Source organism: Triturus cristatus, chromosome 12 (assembly GCF_964204655.1).
Source record: "Triturus cristatus chromosome 12, aTriCri1.1, whole genome shotgun sequence".
Taxonomy (NCBI): domain Eukaryota; kingdom Metazoa; phylum Chordata; class Amphibia; order Caudata; family Salamandridae; genus Triturus; species Triturus cristatus.
This window is the reverse complement of record NC_140595.1, coordinates 582778968-582802714: the sequence shown is the minus strand read 5'-3', so window position 1 is coordinate 582802714 and position 23747 is coordinate 582778968. Positions and strand designations below refer to the sequence as shown.

General features: G+C 48.4%; 1 protein-coding gene across 4 annotated transcripts in view; it reads left to right on the top strand.

Annotated features, from left to right (window-relative positions):
* AP1G1 (adaptor related protein complex 1 subunit gamma 1) overlaps positions 1 to 23747 on the top strand; it is a 691372-nt gene that overhangs the window by 297983 nt on the left and 369642 nt on the right. For all 4 annotated transcript variants that reach the window (XM_085636792.1, XM_085636794.1, XM_085636795.1 and 1 more), the window contains one exon: positions 60 to 140. In XM_085636792.1, the coding sequence (XP_085492918.1) occupies positions 60 to 140 (81 nt within the window). The remainder of the gene's footprint in view (positions 1 to 59; positions 141 to 23747) is intronic.

Here is a 23747-nt window from a genome sequence, read left to right as displayed (position 1 = left end):
ATATGAATCAAAGTAGTGTAAAATTATACTAATTTTCAGTGATCTGTTTATTGTTCCAGGTGCGAATACTTCGGTTACTACGAATTCTTGGGCGGAATGATGACGATTCTAGTGAGGCAATGAATGATATCCTGGCACAGGTATGATCTAGGAGATTGTTTCCTAAGGGTGCTGGGTAAAGTTAAAGATGTGAGCCTATCATTCGCTTGACAGTCACAGAGAGGTAATGTAAGTGAATAGTAATAGGAGTTAGTTACTTTCTGCTTTTTGTGATATTTTTGACCATTTCAAAATTGAATCATGCTAGAAAAAACATATTTTGAAAATGTTATTCTAGTAGCCCTGTGTTTGGTGATTTTGAACAGATCTAGTTCATTTTTTTCTTTTCAGAAATATTTTTTAAGGAAAAATAAAAAAACTAGTGCAATGTGACTAAATAGGTTATTGGCTGCCAACGTTGGAAAACTGACACTGTTCCTCTAAGGAAGTGCAATACATCAGTATCTCAGCATGCCGTTTTATAGACAATTGCTTATTTGTATCCGTATCTTGTGAACAGGATCCTGAAGCACTGAGTTAAGACTTTCAGACTTTTTTTAATGACCGTTCTTGAAGCTATCCCTAAATGCTTTGTGATTGTGAGTATGGATAGGCAAGGACAGAGCGGAGAGGGGATTCCGATTATTTTCAGGGCAGTGAAGCAGCTCTCTTCTCGTTCGCAATGACCAACAAATGTATGTTATCAAGCAGCTTGATCTATTGTCCACCAGATCCTGCCTCTAAGTTTGGTTCACGTTTAACTGATGTGGTGTATCCCTTGGTTCTGCGGTATTCCAAATTCACAAATGTGGGAGGCCTCTGTCTTCATTCTGATGTCACCTGTTCGGCGGCAACATCAGTAATTGCAGTTCTGAAGGGGATGCAGCTGGTCCAGTGTGCAACTTCCCCCACGCATGGATTGGGGCATATTCTTGACCCTGTCGTTTCTAACCTGACCTAGTTAATCACTGACCACCCTGTCCCATTCATTTGATCTGATCATATCGCCATTCCTTTCTCAATTTCTTACGAGAATGTGTCCACCAGTTTTGCGTCCACTTCGGCAACACAGGTGAGGAGGTAGGCTATAGTTACTATCCCTAAATTCTGTGGTGCTCTGAGCACTAGTAGGCCCACTTTGGACAGTCATACAGATAGAGCAGACACACGAGTGAACAATTGGATTAATGGAGCTCTAGATAAAACAGCCCCATTAGAGAATCCGATCTTTCGTAGATTAAAAGCTATCAATTGTTAGTTCAGTGAGGATTTACTGGTTCAAAAAAAGCGTATGCGTCTTGAGTGCAGGTGGCGTAGAGAGTATGATCCTGTCTGTAAGAGCTAGTAGATGGCTGCACATAAAATGTGTCGCTGTCAAATCAAGAAAGCTCGCTGCATGTTTTACACAAAATTCAATCATCCAAAGGCTCGTCCCATGAAATCTTTGCAGTAGTGAAGTCACTGTCATCTCTATCTTGAGTTTGTCAATTTCTCTCTCTGAAGAGGGGTGCAATGTTTTGTCCCTATTCTTAATGGAAAAAGGGGCCTAACTATGACTAATTTCCTAAGAAAGTTAGCCTGAGCACTTGGGCCAGCGGCCCAGAGGATAGCTCTGAGCTATCGAACTGCAGACCTATTGAGCTTGTGGAGCTGCCCCTGCTTTTTGCTGCAGTGAAATCAGGGTTGCCGTTTGACCCGGCCTCTCCATCCATTCTGGAAAGAGGGATGCAAGTCATTCTCCCTGTAGTGGGTTAGCGCTGCATTTGATACTGTGTCCCGTAACACACTGCTGAAGAGACTCTGGAACTGTGGAGTGGGCAATAAAGCTTTGAGCTGCGCTTCCTCCTTTTTACAGGGGCGCACTTTTCAGGTAGCATAAAAGCCGTACCAGTTAAGTGTTTCCAGTGAACCAAGGAGTTCGCAGGGCTCATCATTGAGCCCTACATTGTTGAATGTGTACTGCTTGCGGTGGTCCTAGAACGCTATGGGTTTACCATCATCTCAAATGCTGATGACATGCAGCTTATCATGCTGTCCCAAAACCCTTCCAACATGGCTTAGTCCTTGTGTCTCTGCCTTTAATAAGTTCCGAGGCGGAAGGACTGGAACTGCCTTAAGCTCAATACTGGAAAGACCAAGGTGCTGACTCTGGGCATGCAATCCAACATCTGGTCTATGTCTTGTTGGCCAGCGTAGTTGGGTCGCTACCTTATCCTAAAGATAAGGTTAAGAACCTGGGAATCTGGCTGGACAGAAAGTTGTTTTATGACAGCCAAATAATTGCAGTGGCGGGGAAATATTTTGGAATTCTTATGATTCTCTGCCTCCTGCCAGAGCCAGCCAGAAAAACAGTGGTCCAGGCTCTGATTGTGTCAAAGCTTGATTACTTCAACGTGCTGTACTTGGGGTTACACAGGATAGGATCCAGAGACTCTAAAGAGTGCAGAATGCTGCTGCTCATCTTCTTTTGAACCTTCCAAAGCATGCGTCGATGGGAGATGCACTTAAGAAGCTGCATTGGTCCTCTATTAAAGCTTGTGCTATTGTCACAAGGCACTTACAAAAAATGATCTCAGTATCTTCAATCACTGATCAGACCCTGCATAACCGCTAGAAACCTTACATCGGCAGGGAAAAGGCCGATAGCTGTTCCTAACATTAAAAGATCATACTCAGGTGAGAGCTATTTCGGCTACCTGCCACCGAAACTGTGGAAAACTCTACCTCTGACGATTTGTGGAACTCGTCCGGAATGTGTTTTTAGGAAATAACTCAAAACTTTTTTTTTTTTTTAAGGGTGCGAGCTAGGGGAGCCTAATTACTAAATACGATCTACAGACACCTGTACCTAGTGCTGGGACACCTCATTGAGGTAGCTACGCGCTTTATAAAATTCGTTATCATCATCATCCTAGGGTTTGAATAACACAAACTAGGGCATCTCAAAATCGGCCTTTGTGTGGAAACTTTGTTGGAAACTTTCTCCATAGCTCCACGTGTGAGTAATCGAATTGAAGTCACTCATGTTATATATTTTCATGATTTTTTTTTTCTCGATTGCAGAAGGAAGGCTTAGGCCCCTGAAGTGCAGGTGGGCACAGTATGGTGGAACTTGATAGTAGGATTTAAATTGAAGCATATTAATTTGATTGATCCATTGTCGTAGAAGAAAACTTAATGTGTAATTTTAGTTTTCAAGTGGTGGTATCTTTTAAGGTGACAGGAATTCATAAGAAGAGCTAAAAGAGACAAAAATCTGTTAGCTGAATCCATTGAGAAATCAATGCCCGTGAGTAAAGTTTTGAGGTGTATAATAGCATTAAAGGAATCTGACCATCTGCCCCCAGCCCTTGAAAGTGGCTTTTTGAGTGTGAAATGCCAGACCTTACCTTCGGTAGTAAACTGTAGGTCAAAGATTTGTAACCACTAAACATAGACATGCTAAAAAGAACTGGTAGAGTTCTGAGTCTGTGATTGCTGTAGAACTCATAATTAGATGAAGGGATATTGCTGTAGCAAAGAAGCTATAATGTGTTTGCTTCAATTTCATGGTAGATGAGGTGGTATTTATACCGTTCGAGGCATGTGGGCTGCTGAATTCATATCTGTGCATAGATCGCCGCCTAGTGTTGGGTCCGGATGTTTGCACGTTGTTGTCCTGGAAGAGTCTTCGAAGTATCCTGGGATAGGTGACTCCTCCCCTGGACTACAGTGCGCATGGGCATCCTCTCCATCCTCAGATTGTTTTTTTCCGCCATTGGGTTCGGATGTGCTATCTTGACTCAAGTTAGGAAAAAAAAATTTCGAGGCCAAAAGGCCTTTAGTTCGCGTCGGTACTGTTTCTCGATCGTTATCGATAGAATCTGTTAGTTTACTAACTTCAAGAACCAACTTTTCGCATCTTACCTGACCATCGGCCCGAAATCGACGATGGAATCGAGGACACCATTCAAAAGGTGTCCGGTATGCAATGCGAAATATCCCCACATCGACGTCCATCCGGTGTGCAACAAATGCCTTTCGCCGGATCACGACGAATCTACATGCATGGCCTGTGCCCGGTTCCGATCCAAGAAGACTCTACGGAACCGACGAGCGGCGAGGCTCGAAGCACAGCACGCGGCACCGGCCCCGGCCGACATCTTCAACGCCGAGACCGAAGATGTCGAAGAATTGGGGAATCTACCCTCCAGTCCCGCTTCCGAACATAACTCCGGATCGGAAGACGTCGACGAAACACTCTGTCACAGAGATGAAGACGACACCGAGGTAGGAGACTACAATGAGGCCTTAGGGGCCGAAGAGAGTAGCTCCGGTGACGAGCAAGGCCTACCCGTTCAGACTGAAGAGAGCCCAGTGCAACAGTCTATGGCTCCGGTCGAGGGATCGCCTACGGGCCTTACCCGAGACCTATCCCGCAGTTCTTCGGCCCCGCCCTCGGGCCCGGCCTCGGACATTCAGCGGCAGCCATTAATGCCCAAACCAGCTGGTTTCCCCTCTTCGAAACCGAAACCAAAAGCTGTTCAGGTTCAATTGAAACCGAAACCGAAAGTGGCGCTGGTCGGATCGAGGCCTTCCACACCTTCGACGCCATCGAAACGCGTCGGCACCGAGCGCACCAAACGCGACTTCGGTGCCGAACTCGAAGCGGCCGACGTCGGAGTCGGCATACGGAAAAAGGCCTTAGGTGCCCCCACACCTGCTCGGCTCCCGGCACCGACGCAATCGGCTCCGACCCCAAAGGTCAAACTGCCTGCTGCGTCTCACATCGCTTCGACGGCAACACCAAAGCCTCATGCATCGAAGACGTCGACGGCCATTCCCGCCCCTCGACTCGATGACCCACCGGCGCCGAAAAAAGTCCACGGACGCCTCTACAGAACCGGTCGGCGCTAAGGACTCGAGGCCGCTCCAGATGCGACCCGTTGCGGCGCAGAGCAACAAAACCAAAACAGTCCTCCAGGACACGTCGGGCTCCGAGCCAATAAAAGCTCCAGCAGCCTCTTCGGCGCCAGCCAACATAACTTTTGGCCTGCCACCAGCCACGGCCCCGAAACTGTTCCAAATCAGGACACGGGTCACCCACACCGCGGTCACACCTGCAAACCGCTCTGATGAGACGTCTCCATCACATCTCATCGACGCCGACACCGGCAGGATGATTATCCACAAACGGAGGATAACTTCGGAGCCAGCTTTGGACTCCTTCCGGATCCCACTAAAAAGAAAGCTGCCTGTGGTTTCAGAACCTGTTCTTTACGAACCTTTCCACTCACCCTACCAGGATCCACAATCCTTCTCTCCCACACACTCCGACACGGATGCGTTGGAAGACTACATGGGTGAACAAGTCCCCTACCACGGAGACATGGACCCTGTCGACCAGCAGGACCCTGATCAAGCTTGGGATGACCCTGTGGACCCGGGTGCACCTCTAGATGCACAGGACCCGCAACTCTATGGAGCAAAAACATCTCCCACAGAAGACACTGCAGCGTTCAACGCTCTAATTGAACGTGCTGCGGCCAATCATGGGGTGCAGCTTCACTCTGACACCGTCGAGGACGACTTTCTTATGGACACTTTCGCATCCTCAGAAAGGCATGTAAAGACTCTGCCCATGTTGAAAGGGGTCCTCAAACCAGCCAAGGACATCTTCAAGGAACCCACTAGGGCAAGGGTGATAAACCCCAGGATCGACAAAAAATACAGATCAGCGCCTGGGGACCCTACTTACATCAGAGGCCAATTACCTCTAGACTCCATTGTTGTTGCGAATGCTCGCAAGAGGGCACACTCGCAAACAACAGGTGACGCTCCTCCCCCGGACAAAGAGTCCAAGGTGTTAGAGACCTCTGGCAAGCGGGTTGCCGCCCAAGCAGCTAACCTATGGCGTATAGCCAATACTCAAGCGCTCCTCGCTCGCTATGATAGAGCGCACTACGACACATTAGAGCAACTACTCCAACATCTCCCTGACCCATACAAGGAAGGTGCAGAGATCCTTATCAGGGAAGGACAGCTCCTCACAAACGCGTCCATCAAGTGTGCGCTGGACGCTGCAGACACAGCTGCTAGGGCCATAAACACTAGCGTCATGCTGCGACGACATGCCTGGTTGCGAATCTCCGGATTCAAACCGGAGGTGCAAAATAACATACTCAACCAGCCTGTCAACCCCGACTTTTTATTCGGCCCGGAGGTTGACCCTACCCTAGAGAAAATAAAAAAGGACACGGACACTGCAAAGTCCATGGGGGCTCTCCAGACTCAGTCCTTTCGGTGCAGCTCCTTTCGTCGCCCCGGAAATAGAGGAGCAGGTAGAGGACAGGGGTCACAGCAAACATACAACAAGGGCAATACACAAACCACCTACGATAAAAACACCCGGGGTGGATATCGTGGCTCCAGTACAAAGGGCAGAGGACGCGGCTACGGCAACACCAGGTCCTTCCCCAAGAACAAGCAGTGACGCCCTCTCCCTTCCTCCCGACCACCTAACACCTGTCTGGGGAAGGCTACAAAGGTTCCTGTCCACGTGGAACTCCATCACCACGGACAGGTGGGTCAAAGATATTGTCGAATACGGTTACTGTCTAGAACTAACCTCCACTCCACCCACAATTCCTCCAAAAAACCGTCCTATGTCCTCAGAGCACTTAACGCTCTTGCAGCAGGAGGTGCAAAGTATGCTTCTAAAAGGCGCAATAGAGGTCGTACCCGTCCACGAGCAAGGTACGGGGGTGTACTCCCTGTACTTTTTAATACCAAAAAAGGACGGGTCTCTCAGACCTATATTAGACCTGAGACCCCTGAACAGATACATTCTTTCCGAGCATTTTCACATGCTCACTCTGCAGCAAGTCCTTCCGCTTCTCAAGCAGGGAGACTTCCTGGCCACACTGGACCTCAAGGATGCGTATTTCCATATACCCATTCACCCCTCACACAAAAAATACCTCAGGTTCACTGTCCAGGGGCAGCACTACCAATTCAAAGTCCTACCCTTTGGCGTGACAACAGCACCCAGGGTTTTCACAAAGTGCCTAGCTACTGTGGCAGCACATCTACGGAGGCAGCACATACACGTCTACCCCTACCTAGACGACTGGCTCGTTCAAGCGAAGTCAGCCCAGCAATGTGCCAGCCACATGTCCCGCACCATTCACCTCCTTCACAGTCTGGGATTCTCACTAAATTACCCAAAATTCCATCTCCAGCCCGCACACGTACAACAGTACCTAGGTGCGACTATAGACACTCTGGCAGCCACCGCTCAGCCAAATTTAGTGAGGATCAACAGCATGCAAGTGCTGATTTCCAAGTTCAAACCCCAACACTCCCTTCCGGCGCGAGTGTTCATGCAGTTGATAGGTATGATGGCCTCCTGCATTTTCATAGTCCCACACGCGAGACTACATATGCGCCCGCTTCAGGAGTGCTTAGCACGTCAGTGGAATCAGGCTCAAGGACAGTTGAAAGACCTAGTGTTGGTGAGCGGTCGGGCATACAACTCTCTGCATTGGTGAATCCACAAAACCTTTGCAAGGGCCGACCGTTCCAAGAGCCTGTTCCACAGATAATACTGACAGCGGACGCGTCTCTCCAGGGATGGGGAGCTCATGTACTCAGTTACACAGTGCAGGGACTATGGACAATACAACAAAAGAAGATGCACATCAACCTTCTGGAACTGATGGCAATCTTCCTAGCTATGAAAGCATTCAAAGTACATCTGTGCAACAAGGTCGTGTTGATCCGGACGGACAACATGACCGCAATGTACTACATACAGAAACAGGGAGGAACACACTCTCCACAGTTGTCTCATCTGGCTCAGAGCATGTGGAAGTGGGCCATTCAGAGGAACATGTTCCTCATGGCAGAACACCTCCCCGGCAAGGACAACCAGATGGCGGATCTGCTCAGCAGACACAGCCACCAGATGCACGAGTGGGAGTTACACCCATCAGTACTCCAACCGTACTTCCAGCAGTGGGGTCATCCAGAGATAGACCTATTCGCCACAAGCGAAAATGCAAAATGCCAAAGCTTTGCCGCCAGGTTCCCACATCCGCAGTCGCAGGGCAATGCGATATGGATGAACTGGTCCGGCAGATTTGCGTACGCTTTTCCCCCAGCACCACTGATACCGCTGGTGGCACGCAAACTCAGACAACACTCCCTAACGCTCGTCCTGGTTGCTCCAACGTGGGCACGCCAGCCATGGTACACCACCTTTCTCGAACTTTCCGTGGTGCCGCATCAAAGGCTGCGGATCAAACCCGCGCATTTGACGCAGAACCATGGAGACATTCAGCACCCAGATCCGCAACAGCTGAACCTGGCAATCTGGCTCCTGAAGTCCTAGAGTTTGGCTACCTAAACCTGCCACCTGACTGCATGGACATCATTAAGGAAGCCAGGAGACCCACTACCAGAGCTTGCTATGCAGCCAAATGGAAGAGGTTCGTCATTTATTGCAATAATAATGACATTAACCCGCTAGACGCATCCATACAAAACATAATTTGTTATCTATTACACCTATACCGATGCAATCTGGCGTACACCTCTATACGCGTCCATTTGACCGCCATATCAGCCTATCTGCAGACTAGGCAGCACCTCTCTCTATTCAGAGTGCCTGCCATCAAAGCATTCTTGGAAGGCCTCAAACGAGTCATTCCTCCAAGCCACCCACCGGCTCCAATGTGGAACCTCAACTTGGTCCTCACACGCCTGATGGGTCCACCCTTTGAACCTCTACACTCATGCGAGCTTCAATTCCTTACCTGGAAAGTAGCTTTCCTAGTAGTGATCACTTCTTTAAGAAGAGTTAGTGAACTCCAGGCACTAACCGTTCAAGAGCCATTTATACAGGTTCACGCCAACAGGGTCGTACTACGTACCAACCCAAAATTCATGCCAAAGGTAATCTCGCAGTTCCACATGAATCAAACTATTGAACTGCCCGTTTTCTTCCAAAACCCACAAACTGTCGCAGAAAGAGCACTCCATACACTAGATGTAAAGAGGGCCATAATGTACTACATCGACAGGACTAAAGCCTTTAGGAAGACAAAACAACTTTTCGTTGCCTTTGCCCCACACCACAAAGGTAACGCTATCTCCAAAGCAGGTATAGCCAGATGGATCGTTAAATGTATTCAAATTTGTTATCAAAAGGCTAAACGCACATTAACGATTCCCCCACAAGCCCACTCAACACGTAAGTTAGGGGCCTCCATGGCTTTTCTAGGAAACATTCCCCTGCATGATATATGTAGAGCAGCCACCTGGTCCACTACACACACATTTACAAAACACTATTGTGTGGATGTACAATCAAAACAGCAGGCAGCTGTAGGACAGGCTGTTCTCAAAACTCTCTTTCAGACCGCTGCAGCTGGCACTGGTAGCCGCCGCTAATAAGAGGGCACTGCTATATATTCTATGCACAGATATGAATTCAGCAGCCCACATGCCTCGAACTGAATATGCTACTTACCAATATGCATCTGTTCTTGGCATGTAGGGCTGCTGACATTCATATCGCCCTCCCTCCTCCCCAGCGCCTGTAGCAGCTGCAGCTCTCAGAATTACTGTAAGCATGGTCATCATTTACTGTGTCTACTCCATCACTGCCACAATGGCGAAAAACAATCTGAGGATGGAGAGGATGCCCATGCGCACTGTAGTCCAGGGGAGGAGTCACCTATCCCAGGATACTTCGAAGACTCTTCCAGGACAACAACGTGCAAACATCCGGACCCAACACTAGGCGGCGATCTATGCACAGATATGAATGTCAGCAGCCCTACATGCCAAGAACAGATGCATACTGGTAAGTAGCATATTCATTTTGTACCAAATAATTGTTCATGTTCATAAGAGCTTTGATGATGGTTAGGAATAAATTATCTGCCACCCCCTCCTTGCCCTTCCCTGGAGTCTCTCCTAGCACATGCATTTCGGACTGCTTTAGAGAGACAGTAGCTTCCATTGTAGTGGAGGCAGCGTTTTAGATGCATACATTGCTATGTTAGCATAAGCGCGTTAGATGTTAGAAACGCCATCTTGCCACTTCTTGCTGCTTTTGCACAGGACACTGCAGATACATGTTATTATTTGAAAACTGCTTGCTTGCCTTTTCTTCACATGGGAACTGTCTGTTGTTCACATCCCTAGACGTGCACTGCGACCTTGGTCTGAACATTGTGTGCAGAGACTGTCTGAGCCACCAAACAATGTATGTTTTTGAGTTCAGGTTGATCGGCCCACTCTCTAGCCATAACACGCACACAGCTGCAAATATCTGAAAAGTCGAGAGCCTTTATTATTGCAGTTTGCATGCATTAGACACACATTCTGGAGAAGAACTTTTCCAGGCGCAGGGCAAAGCTGATCCTGTGATGTGATTCACCTAAGCTGATCTTTACGGTATGGGGTTCCCCATTCAAACCTAGAGACCTTCTATTAGTATAATAATACTAGCTCACTAGCGAAGGGAGGGTGGTTGTATTCCACTGTCATTTGTAATATGATTTCTCCCTTCATTTTCTATGGTATTGTAACAATGCTGATGGTTTTAATTTTAATCATTTGTCTGCTTATGTTAGCTAAAGTACTGCATCTTAGGAAACGTAGTTTATAAAATAAACATTTTAAACTTTACTGTGTCTCTGATTACTCTTGTTGTGGACTGATATGAGAATAATAACGAACTGGTATTTCTAATTCCCACCATCCTGAGAGTACTCGAAGTCGCTTGTTCTGGGTTTTCTATACATTGGGAGCTCCGAGAGAATACGGATAACGAATGGGACACTGATGCTAGTCGGATTGGGGTTCTGGGTACTGAGGTGAGTTTTTGGTACACCGCAATTCACTGAGATCCTGGTTTCCTGCGCATAGTTCTGTGCATGAGCAGAATCTCTGCAACATGGCGCACCTAACGTTTGGTCTTTTGATTTGAAATGCCTTAGTAGTGCTTATATTAGTCCACGACACCCTTACTCTTATTTCCAGATAGCGGGAGTGACGGTCTTAGCCTACCTGTTTGTACAATAGGTTCCCTCAAGCTTGTTAATTAAAAAGGTTTTAATATTTCTGAACCCTTGTGTTACTGTAAAATCCATTGTTGTTCTTTTCTGTGTCCTTATAGCGTTCGATATTGATACGCATAGCCGAACACCTCTGCGGCATCATTTGACGCAGTTTGGGGTGCCGGATGGTGGGATGGCCGTTCTTTTTGTGGTGAGTGCCGATGCGTCATATCCTTACGAGTTGTTTTACTCTTGGGTGACTATGCCGGCGGTAAATGTGGACGATGATACGTTTCACTCCTATACCCCCACGCGGCTCCCAGTAAACTATACGCCATATAGGACGCAAGAAATTCCTATTTCTGCTTGGCAGCATCGTATTTGGTTTAATGGCTCCCTTCCCCATGCGGTTACACCGGTTAGAATGGGCCCTTTGTCAATTCCAGGGGCTCTTGGCCAGTGTTGGCCGGATTTACGTCTCATCCTCGGTATTTGAATGTTGCGGTGGATGAGTTGCGTGTCCTCCATACAGCCCTGATTACTGTGTATAGGGCTTTAGTGCAATACGTCTCGCGCAACGTGCAGGTGGGGGCACCTGCTGTTGCGGGTCAGCCAGCTGGCCAGGCCGGGGTTGTTGTTAGTCCCGTCATGGTTAATTCGGTAATGGGCAAGCGCCCCCAGAATAAGGACGATTTACCTTATTGGCTTGCTGAGAAATTTGACCAGCTAGAAGCAGTATTTCTGCACTCTACTCCTGTGCAGAAACACAGGATCCTCACCATAAGTTTGCAGAAAGACTTAGTCCCAGAGGTGTCCGATTGTGACAACTGGGGTAAGGTTTTTGAAGCGGTCTACTTGAAGTGCTTCGGCACCCCATCTATGGCTGTGCTTCCCTCCGTCATCAAACGTGTTCAAGATCAACACGGTCCGGGGATGCGGCTTGTCTGTGGGTTCGACGTAGTTGCCACTCTCGTTTCTTGGTAATCTCAAGGGAGATGTGGTGCAATTTCAAGTGGCTAATGGCTTAGCCCGCGTCGATGAGCTCGATAAGCCCCGAGAGTTGCCTAAAATTATTGCGGAAGCTTATAGAACTATTGGCCGCAGTAGTTTAGGGATTAAGCCAACTATTGTCATTCCAGACTTAAAACAGCAGAGTGAGTTCGTCTGTCAAAGACGATCGTCCAACTTTTCCTAAACAAAATTGGCGAACAAAGAAACAGGGAAAGCAGCAACAGAAACAGGGGTCTCGTCCTGCGTCTCCAGTACAGGCGAGTGGTGAACGCACATACGATTTGCGCGATCGCACTAATATTAGGTCACCTGATAGATTTCAGGTTACTGAACAACGTTCTCCTCGTTCTTCACAGGAAACATCGGTCTCACAGTCCGGTGGCAGAGAACGTGGCAAGGGTCTGGGTGCCTAACAAGGACGTGAGCAGCCCCGTCAGCCTGACGGTAAAGGTAAGCAGGACGAGTTTGCACGTCAACGTCCCCCGTTTCAGAAGAAGAAAGTTGCTGCACTAACAGCGAGGTATGCCACAGATGGTGAGAACGCAGCTTCGGAACCTGAAATGGTCACTAACGCTGCTCGACAGCGCGGCGGAGGTTACAGTAGTGCGGCAAGCACTGCGTCCATATCTGGAGGCGACAGCAACTGACACGTTCATTACTGTAGAAACTGCTGACACTAGAGTGGCTCCCCCTGATAGGCTATTTGACATAGTCCTTTTAATTGAAGGAGACATACAATGTACAATACAAGGGATTTTTTGGGATAATCTGACCTCTTCCTATGATATTCTCTTAGCGGAGGCGGACTGGCCCCCGGCTTTCATTTTGGATGCTCCTAGAGGGGAGGAGGTAATCCTCCCGTCCTTTGCGCACACAGTGCCAAAGGAACACGCTGAAAGGTTTGCCGAAGAGTGGGCTCATGTGCTTGCTCCGTCGTTGTACTGTACTCGGGTTGGGTGGGATAAATTGTCTCCAAGCCATGAGATTCCTTTACGGTCCATGCTCCAGCCGCAGCCCCAATATCCCATGCGCCGCGAAGCTAGATCTCACGTCGCGGAAATCCTTGATCAATTGGAATATCAGGGTGTTATTGAAACGTGTGTCACCAATGAATAATCCTTTATTCACTGTAACGAAGCCTGATGAGTGGTACCGCCTAGTTTTGGATTTCCGGCATTTGAACTCAGATTGTCGGACATGTGCAGTACAGAATGCCCACAGTTCTGCCCTCGTTGATAGTCTCGTGAGAAAAAGGTTTAAGACCACACTTGACATATCCAATGGCTTTTACAGCCATAACCTGTCCTCTATTAGTAGTCCGTGGACAGCGTTTACCTCTGGCGGCAAACAAAAACAGTTTAACCCCTTCAGCGCGGCGTGGATTACCGCGCTGTGCTGAAGGTTCTATTGCGCGGGCGGGGCCATGACGGAGCGGTTCCGTCATACGCACAGCGCAACCGATGCGCATGAAGGATCCGCTCCGTCATGCGCATCGAAGGGGTTAAGAGGTTAGCCATGGGCTATAAAAACAGCTCTGGCGTCTTTGCCACACGTGTTGTCTCTCTGTTAGAGAGCATTGACCCTGATGCGTACTCGTATGTTAATGATATCTATCTCACAGACGACGAGTTGTGGCCGCATCTGTGTCGCGTTGATCGCATTATTATGTTTGCAGACTTCGGTTACAAATTCAACTTTGCGAAGTCTCACATTGCAGAATATACAGTGTTGTCTTTGGGCTACGAGCTCAACAATGAGGGTCGAGGGTTAGCTCCTCACTTTCTCGAAGTGCGCATGCTTGCGTGCTCCTACAACACTGAAAAAATTACAGTCTTAGCTGATCTTTCTGAATTTCGGTCGTACGTACATTCCCGATTATGCCCAGCGTATCAAGCCGTTGTATGCCTTGGTACAACCTACTTTTTCCAAAGCGAGCTGGCTGCCAGAGCATTCAGCTATTTTGCAATCTTTGCAAGCTGATCTTCTTGCTTCGAAATACTTTCTGACATGTGATAACCACACTAACCTGGTAATAAGAATTGTGCCAGGCGCAGTGGGTTTCACGTACTTAATGTTCAATGAGGGCGACACAGTCCCCATTGCCTACAAATCACACCTGTACACTTCGGCTGAACTGCGCTTTTCCACAGTCGAAAAAGTTTTGACTGCAGTGCAGATGGCGATTCTTAAAGAACAAGCGCTGTCGCAAGGAAAATGCATGTTGGGGGTCACACCATATCCTGCTCTAGAGGCAGTGACAAAGGCCAGTGTACCTAATGCTAAAGCTTTGCATCCACGTTGGATACAGTGGGCCACTTCTTTGACATCGCCAGATGTCACCTATATCTTTGATGCCTCATTGCCGACTCCGGAGTACTTGCAGTATGAATTTGTTCATCCGGCTCCTCTGTCTTTGCGTACGCTTGAAGATTACCATTGTGTCATTTATACTGACGGTTCGGCGCAACCGGCGACGGAATCGAAGCATGCCTATTCAGCAGCCTGCGCGATTGTGGCAGGTACTTTCGTGAATGGAGAATTCAAGTCTGATGTCTTGCATACGCAGTCATTGGGTGATTGTACCGCACAGTTGGCAGAGCTCCGTGCTCTGGTGTTTGCACTGGAGTTTGCTGATCCTCGAGTTACTACTCTTATAGTGAGTGACTCGTTTTACTGTGTTCAGTCTTTTAACGACAATCTATTCTTTTGGTCTCAGAATGAATATCGTGATTCCAAGGGTAGCACAATTAAGCATAAAATGCTTTGGGTTCGAGTTTCAAAACTTAAACAACATCTGCCTCTCGTGAATGTAATTAACACTCTTGGTCACCAGCGAGTTGGTGTCCACGCTGTCGGCAACAGCTTGGCGGACGAGGCAGCGAAAACAGCAGTGGCGACATATCTGGTAGCAGCAGTTACAAGATTCAAAAGTAAGATTGATGATGACATCTTGGTAGCTATTGCTGCTACAGAGAAGGGACGTAATTACCCAAGAGGTTTCCCTTCTCTGTACCATTATCACTCCTGATAACGTCCCGTATGTGAGAATTAACGACCTTGGTGACAGAGTAATTCCCAACGCGGACTGCAGACCGTCCTTGATAACAGCGGCTCACGAGGGTATGGCCTCTGCCCATGCCGGCGTGTCTCCTACTGTTACTCAATTACAACAGCATTACTGGTGGCGCGGATTGTATAAACAAACTCGCACTTATGTTCTTGTTTGTGACATTTGCCAGCAGATTAAACCTTCGACTGCTGCACGCCCACCACAAACTCAGTTGTACATATCTAATAAACCACTTGGATGTGTTTATTTAGATCACTGCGGTCCTTTCTCCTCCGATACTGCGTAGAAATACATCTTAGTTGCAGTGGATTCGTGCACACGTTTTCTCTGGGTATGGCCTCAAAGGAGTGCTGAAGCTCGTACTGTCATAAGGGATTTGAGTGTCTTTGTGGGAATTTTTGCATGTGGTACCTTTCATTCTGATCAAGGCCCTGCGTTCGCCTCCAAGGCGTACAAAGAAGCCATGAAATCCTTGGGGGTCCAAGTCAAATTTTCGTCTCCATACCGACCTGAGGGTAATAGTGTAGTGGAACGAATGAACCGTGACTTAAAGCAATCCTTGACAGCCAGGGTTTTAGCCCATCTGTATAACGTTCACCGTGCACTTAATAATCTCCCTAGAAGGTCCCTGGGTGGGCGGACCCCATACATGATGCTCTTTGGCATAAAAATGTTTGTCCTGGACCTTAATGGTCTAGACATGGCAGCGTCTCCTGCACCCTTTGGCGTAGATGATCACTGTGCTGTATTACAGAGTCTAAAAGAGACCAGAGACAGTCTCGCGAAAGAACACTTGCCCTCCACATCTGATGCTGCGCTTCAGATTCCGGTAGTCGGCTGGCTACCTCGAGTTGGAGACCTGGTCCGTGAGAAGGTGGAGAACGAGAAGGAGTTCGGCCCCTCTTATCGTGCCCCGGTTCCAGTGCTTGGCGTGCAGGGTACAAGAACAGTCATTTTACCTCCACTTCCTGGTCGCAAGGATAACAGGTACATCTCCATTGACAATGTCAAACTACAGCGAGTGGCCGATTCTTCTTAGTATGACTCCAGCGGTTTCTTGCCCTGCGATGCTGAGAAATTCTGTTTTGGCTCCGGCTTCTGACACCATGTCTGATATTGCCATCGAGATGCATACAGTTGCTGATCCTTTGTTGCCAGACCGGCTGGTGGTCTGCCTGAAGATACTGAGTATGCTTATCCCACAGAAGTGTCATTGCCTGTTTTACAATCTACCGCAGTTAACCAGTCACGTTTCTCCTTTGACACTAACTCTATGACTTCCAGAGCTCCATCAAAAGTTTCTATTTTTGCTGTTTGGTTTAAAAGAAATGTTTTGATTCCCCCTTGGACTTGCATTTGGCTGGTGCTCATATGTATCTTTTTGTTTATGTCCATTGGATTTGTGGTGGTATTTTTTCGTCTCGTGAATGGACACTACCTGAAGGAAAGATCTACAATTAGACTAATTGATGGAACTTTGGCCCCCCATTCCTCATCACACATAATGAAGAGGGACCAGACTTTTGTGAATATTACTACCTGGCCTGTGTTAGATGGGATTGTGTGGGATGCTGTTAAATTTCAAATTCATGGACCCACTGAGGTTATTAATGTTCCGAACGTTCTTCGTGTTTCTATGGGTGATGTTGTGAAACAAAACATCCGTTCTGATGATTAAGACGTTCAGGCAATAGAAACATTATGTTCGAGGCATATGAGCTGCAGATTGTACACTTTGCATAGATCGCCATCTGGTGTTGGGCCCAGATGTTTGCAGTTTATTTTTGTTCTTTGGACAGTCTTTGGAAGTCACGAGTTCGGTGACTCCTCCTTTGGTCCGTACTGCGCATGGGCTTCGGCTCCATCCTCAGATTGTTTTTTTCCGCCATCGGGCTCGGATGTGATACTTCGTGCTCCGGCTTCGAACTTCTACGGTTCCAGCCTCGACGGAAAATCCTCGTTTATCGAGTTTCTTCATCTATCTTCAACTCTCGAAGAGGCACTTTTCTTGATTCCACACATCGGCACCGGCCTTCGGGCCCTCCTCGACTCCGGTCCTGGCCGATGGAAAGGACTCCGTTCAAAAAGTGCCCAAAATGTGGGTCTAAATTTCCCCACACCGACCTCCATCAGGTGTGTAACCTTTGCCTCTCTCCAGAACACGAGGCTAGAGACTGCCCCGCCTGTAAGTCTTTTCGATCAAAAAAGACCATCCGGGATCGAAGAGCTCGACGCACCATGGCGCACTCATCGAGCGCGGCTCCACCAGACATCTTCGGAGACGACACCGAGGCTTCGGGGCAACACCACACCGAGCAGGAGGAAGACATCGTCAGCGCTTCCGAGGCCGACGACTGAGACCTGGAGGACATCACACCGGCGCAGAGGGTCGTGAGTACTCTACCCCCTCCCACCCCCGCGCCCAAATCCAAAGAGACTCCGGTTACACCCTGGCCTTCGGGCCTGGGGAAAACCAAACACGCAGCTTCTATCACCCCACCTTCGGGCCCGGTGTCGAAGCCTCACAAGTCTCACGGCAGCTCGGGCTCGAGCCAGCCGATTCCTGGTGCCGATAAACACCGTTCGGCACCGAAGAAAGTGCCGCCTAGCTCGACTCCGAAGCCACCGGTGCCGAAGCCTGGACTTTCGGTGCCGACGAAACACAAGCACAAATCCCTCGGCACCGACGCTCCGGCGCCGAAGCCTACCTCGACGCCGAAAAAACCGGAGGTTCCAAAAAAACATGGCGCATAGAAACCACCCAAATCCTCGGCTCCCAAAACATCGGCGCCAGCGGACGATTCGGCGCCACCGGACCTTTTTACACCCGATCCTTATCAAAAAACCTTATCCAAGGATCCAAAGACTGGGCTATTGACTTTGACTGTCAAGAAAAGACGTCTTGACACACCAGCTCCTCCTCCACCACCCAAGCGGAAGGACTCTGCCACATCTCTCAGAGTGCCCTCCCCACCACCTCCTACACCTCCTCCTCCTCCTCCTCCACCTCTTCCACCTCCTCTCCCTCCTAGGTCTCCGCCACCCTTGCCTCATCACTCCCCGACCCCGTCCCCAGATCCGGATTACGGGGATCCAGATTATGACCCGGCGGATGCCCCAATGGACCCCACACCACCGGGGACCCCAGACCCATGGGAAGATTACCAAAACCCTGACATACCAGATGTGCCTCAAGATGACCTATACCCATCCAGGCCATCTCCCCCAGAGGACTCACTAGGGTTTCACCACTTAGTGCAGAGAGCAGCACACTACCACGGGGTGGAACTACATAGCGAACCAGTGGAAGACGACTTCTTACTGGATACATTTGATATTCAGGATAAGTCCACAGCCATCCTGCCCATGCTTAAGGGTGTCACCAAACATGCTGCAGAGGTGTTCAAAGACCCGGTCAGGGCCAGGGTCTTAAACCCCAGGATAGAAAAAAAGTACAAAGCAGCACCCACAGACCCTACATACATTAAGGGCCCTGCTCCCTTAGATTCCCTAGTTGTGTCCACGGCTAGAAAGCGGTCTAATTCCCAGTCCTCAGGTGAGGCCCCACCGCCAGATAAGGAATCAAAACTCCTAGATGCGTCTGGTAAACGCACTGCCTCGCAAGCCGCGAACATCTGGCGCATTGCGAATACACAAGCGCTGCTTGCGCGTTATGACAGAGCACACTACGATGAGCTTGAGGCTCTTATGCAGCACCTCCCGGAAAAACACAAACGTAAAGCTCATGACCTAATACAGGAGGGAAAGTTCATTACTAACACCTCCATTAAATGTGCCCTCGATGCAGCGGACACTGCTTCTAGAGCCATAAATACTAGTGTCCTGCTTCGTCGTCATGCCTGGCTCAGGATCTCAGGGTTCAAGCCAGAAGTCCAGGCATCCATACTAAATCACCCCTTTGACCAACAAAATCTCTTTGGGCCAAAGGTGGACGAAGCATTAGAAAAAATGAAAAAGGACACGGACACAGCAAAGTCTATGGGGGCATTACAATCACAGACCCCTAAACACTCCTTTCGGCGTTCGTCCTTTCGTAGCACAGGCAGAGGCTACTCCACCGATAGCGCCTCTACCTCCTACAAGTCCCCTCCTCAAAACACCTTCTCAAAGGGCTACCAAAGGGGTGGATACAGGGGCAACAACAAGGGCAGGGGCAAAACTAACACCACCCGTTCTGCCACCCCGCCCACACAATGACTTCCTTCCGCTCCCCCCAGACCATCCCACTCCGGTCGGGGGCAGACTGCAACACTTTATCCACGCCTGGGAGTCCATAACATCGGACAAATGGGTGACCCAAATTATTCGGTCAGGGTACTGTCTCGAGCTAACATCTACCCCACCCAAAATCCCACCAAGGCACCGTCCAATGTCTCAGGAACATTCCACACTGCTCAAACAGGAGGTGCTCTCCCTCCTCCAAAAACACGTTATAGAGCAGGTCCCGTCAATCAGCAAAATCTAGGGGTCTACTCTCTGTATTTTCTAATACCGAAAAAAGACGGGACCCTGAGGCCCATTCTGGACCTCCGGCCTCTAAATGCATACATACATTCAGACCATTTCCACATGGTCACCCTACAACAAGTCCTCCCACTCCTCTGTCAGGGAGACTTTCTCACTACCTTGGATCTGAAAGACGCATACTTTCACATTCCAATACACCCTTCTCACAGGAAGTACCCCAGGTTTGTGGTGGACGGTCAGCATTACCAATTCACGGTTCTCCCCTTCGGGGTCACCACCGCACCACGGGTGTTTACCAAATGCCTAGCGGTAGTAGCAGCACACCTCAGAAGTCAGCATATTCATGTCTTCCCTTACTTAGACGACTGGCTGATAAAAGCCGCGTCCTACGACCAATGTGTGCAACATACAAACAGCACCATCCAACTGCTCCACCAGCTAGGCTTCACGGTGAACTACCAAAAGTCCCACCTCGTACCATCTCACACAAAGCAATATCTCGGGGCCACTATAGACCCCTCCAAAGGTATAGCCTATCCCAACGCAGCCAGGATCGCAAGCATAAAAGCCTTGCGCCAAACGTTCATTGCTCAGCACTCTCTCCCTGCGAGAGTATTTGACGCTAATAGGGATGATGGCATCTTGCATCTTCATAGTGCCCCATGCAAGACTCCACATGCGTCCGCTCCAAGAGTGCCTAGCACAACAGTGGAACCAGGCCCAAGGACAGCTGACGGATCTGGTGTTGGTAGACGGCCGCACCCATCACTCTCTGCAGTGGTGGAACACCACAAACCTTTCCAAAGGGCGGCCGTTCCTGGACCCGGTTCCTCAGGTGATTCTAACAGCAGACGCATCGCTCTCCGGCTGGGGAGCGCACCTCCTACACCTCACAATGCAAGGTCTATGGACGCCACAGCAAAAGTTGCTCCACATCAATCATCTGGAGCTCTTGGCGATCTTTCTAGCCCTAAAACCCTTTCAAAAACAGATTTCAGCCAAAGCAGTCCTCATTCGCACAGACAATATGACTGCAATGTATTATATTCAAAAACAGGGGGGGGGACACTCTCCCCTGGTCTCCCGCTTAGCCCAGAGCATATGGAGATGGGCAATTCCACAAAACATCTTTCTCCTGGCACAGCACGTCCCAGGCATACAAAACACCATGGCAGATCTGCTCAGCAGACAAACGCAACAAATACACGAATGGGAACTGCATCCACAAGTTCTTCACCCATTCTTCCACAAGTGGGGGCATCCTCAGATAGACCTCTTCGCCACCCACGAAAACAAAAAATGCCCAAGCTTCGCCGCCAGATACCCACACCCATTGTCCAAAGGCAATGCGATATGGATGAACTGGTCAGGCAGATTTGCATACGCCTTTCCACCTCTCCCACTAATTCCATTAGTGGTCAGGAAACTGCAACAGCACTCCCTCACGCTCATTCTGGTAGCCCCAACATGGGCCAGGCAGCCATGGTACACCACACTATTACAACTATCAGTGGTACCACACCAAAAACTGCACCTGTCCCCATGCCTCCTAACTCAGAACCATGGAGAAATCAGACACCCGGACCCAGCGCAGCTCAACCTTGCGATCTGGCTCCTGAAATCTTAGAATTTGGGTACCTTAACCTTCCCCCTGACTGCATGAATATTATCAAGGAAGCCAGACGTCCTACCACTCGAACATGCTATGCCGCAAAGTGGAAAAGATTTGTTGTTTACTGCCGTAACAATACAATCAACCCTTTAGATGCATCCATACAACACATTATATGCTATCTGCTCCATCTTCAAAGGTGTAACCTGGCATACTCTTCCATACGCTTACACCTAGCAGCGATTGCTGCTTACCTGCAAAACAGACAGCATTTATCACTGTTCAGGGTGCCTGCTATTAAAGCCTTTATGGAAGGCCTTAAACGCATAATTCCACCCAGGGCACCGCCTTCTCCTGTATGGAATCTAAATGTAGTTCTTACAAGGCTAATGGGTCCGCCCTTCGAACCACTGCATAAATGCGAGCTACAGTTCCTCACCTGGAAAACAGCTTTTCTAGTGGCCATCACTTCCCTTAGAAGGGTGAGTGAAATACAAGCGTTCACTATACAGGAACCCTTCTTACAAATACATCACAGCAAAGGCATACTTCGTACAAATCCAAAGTTTCTGCCCAAGGTCATTTCCCCCTTCCATCTCAATCAATCGGTGGAATTACCTGTTTTTTTCTCGCAATCTCAATCTGTTGCGGAAAGGGCTCTACATACACTTGATGTTAAGAGGGCTTTACTGTACTACATACAGAGAACGCAACCTTTCAGGAAAACTAAACAATTGTTTGTTTCCTTCTCTACACCGCATAAAGGCAACCCCATCTCTAAATCAGGGATAGCTAGGTGGATTGTAAAGTGCATACAAATTTGCTATCAAAAGGCAAAAAGAACATTATCTGTTCCACCTAAAGCCCACTCTACTAGAACGTTAGGGGCTTCTATGGCTTTTCTAGGGAATATACCCTTAGATGACATCTGCAAAGCCGCATGGTCAACACCGCACACCTTAACAAAACATTACTGTGTAGACGTGCATTCCAAGCAACAAGCTAGTGTGGGCCAGGCTGTACTAAAGACACTATTTCAAACCGCTGCAACGGATACCGGTGGTCGCCGCTAAGGTTGGGTACTGCTATATAATCTATGCAAAGTGTACAATCTGCAGCTCATATGCCTCGAACGGAATATGCTACTTACCAGTATGCATCTGTTCTTGGCATGTAGAGCTGCAGAGTTGTACACGCCCACCCGCCTCCCCGGCTACCTGTATCCATTCCAGTCTATCTTATTTAGATACAACACACATGGGTTTCTCACTGTTATTACTACGCTCCATCATTTCCCTGCTGGCGAAAAACAATCTGAGGATGGAGCCGAAGCCCATGCGCAGTACCGACCGAAGGAGGAGTCACCGAACTCGTGACTTCCAAAGACTGTCCAAAGAACAAAAACAAACTGCAAACATCCGGGCCCAACACCAGATGGCGATCTATGCAAAGTGTACAACTCTGCAGCTCTACATGCCAAGAACAGATGCATACTGGTAAGTAGCATATTCCTTTCTGATTTGAAATATTATGCCGCTTTTGATGCTGAAGATTTGTATTTAGACACTGCTAATTATGGGGAACTGTTTTGCTATCAACATTATGGCCATCATTTCCTACATAAGGCCAATACGTTTCGAAATGTTGTAAATTATACCCAATGGGAACATTTTCCGACGCCAATGCAAGGCGGCTCCAACACATTGGTGAACAAATTTGCTTATTTTCCTGATTTCGGTGTTTCTAACCCTGCCGCCTTTTATTTTAAAGTGGCAGCAGAAGCTTCATCAAAGGTGAGGCTGACACACACTAAATTATTGTATTCCAAATCGTTTATGGATGATTTGGCTATCAAGGGTTATGATCAGTGGAAAGCTACTATTGATCTTAAATCTGTTTGGGGTTCTAAACCATGGCAGGTACAAGGAACTGAAGCTTTACATCGTGCCTGCCTCATCCCAAACCATATATTATTTTTGAATTAGACTATTTTTCAGACCCCCTGCTTTGGATTGGCTACCTCTAAAAAACTGAATTACCCCGCTATTCCAGATCTGGGTGCTTATCCAAATTGGGATAATCATACAGATCTGTCCCTTGATGCGTTGCAGTCATACATTACTAAGACATCCTTCAATATTTCCAAATTACATTCTGAAGGATGGTTGACTTGGCAGACAAGCTCAGATTCCTGTCAACATCGTTTTCTGGGTCCGCAACCTGGGTATACGCAGGTTCGCGTAGACCCCCGCTTTGAATCTTCCCATTCTGTTACTACCTACTCTGTGGGGAAGTTATGCCAATCTTGGCTGCAACATTCCACCCTGGCACCTGTTAAACTTCATTTATCTAATTTAAATGGCAAAATAGATTTGAATGATTTTGTTAAGGGTCCTGTAGGTGGCAGGTCCAAAAGGTGGGTGTATGCTGTTTATAACGAAGTTTGGAAATTATCTCAAATTGACGCGGCTTCCAGATT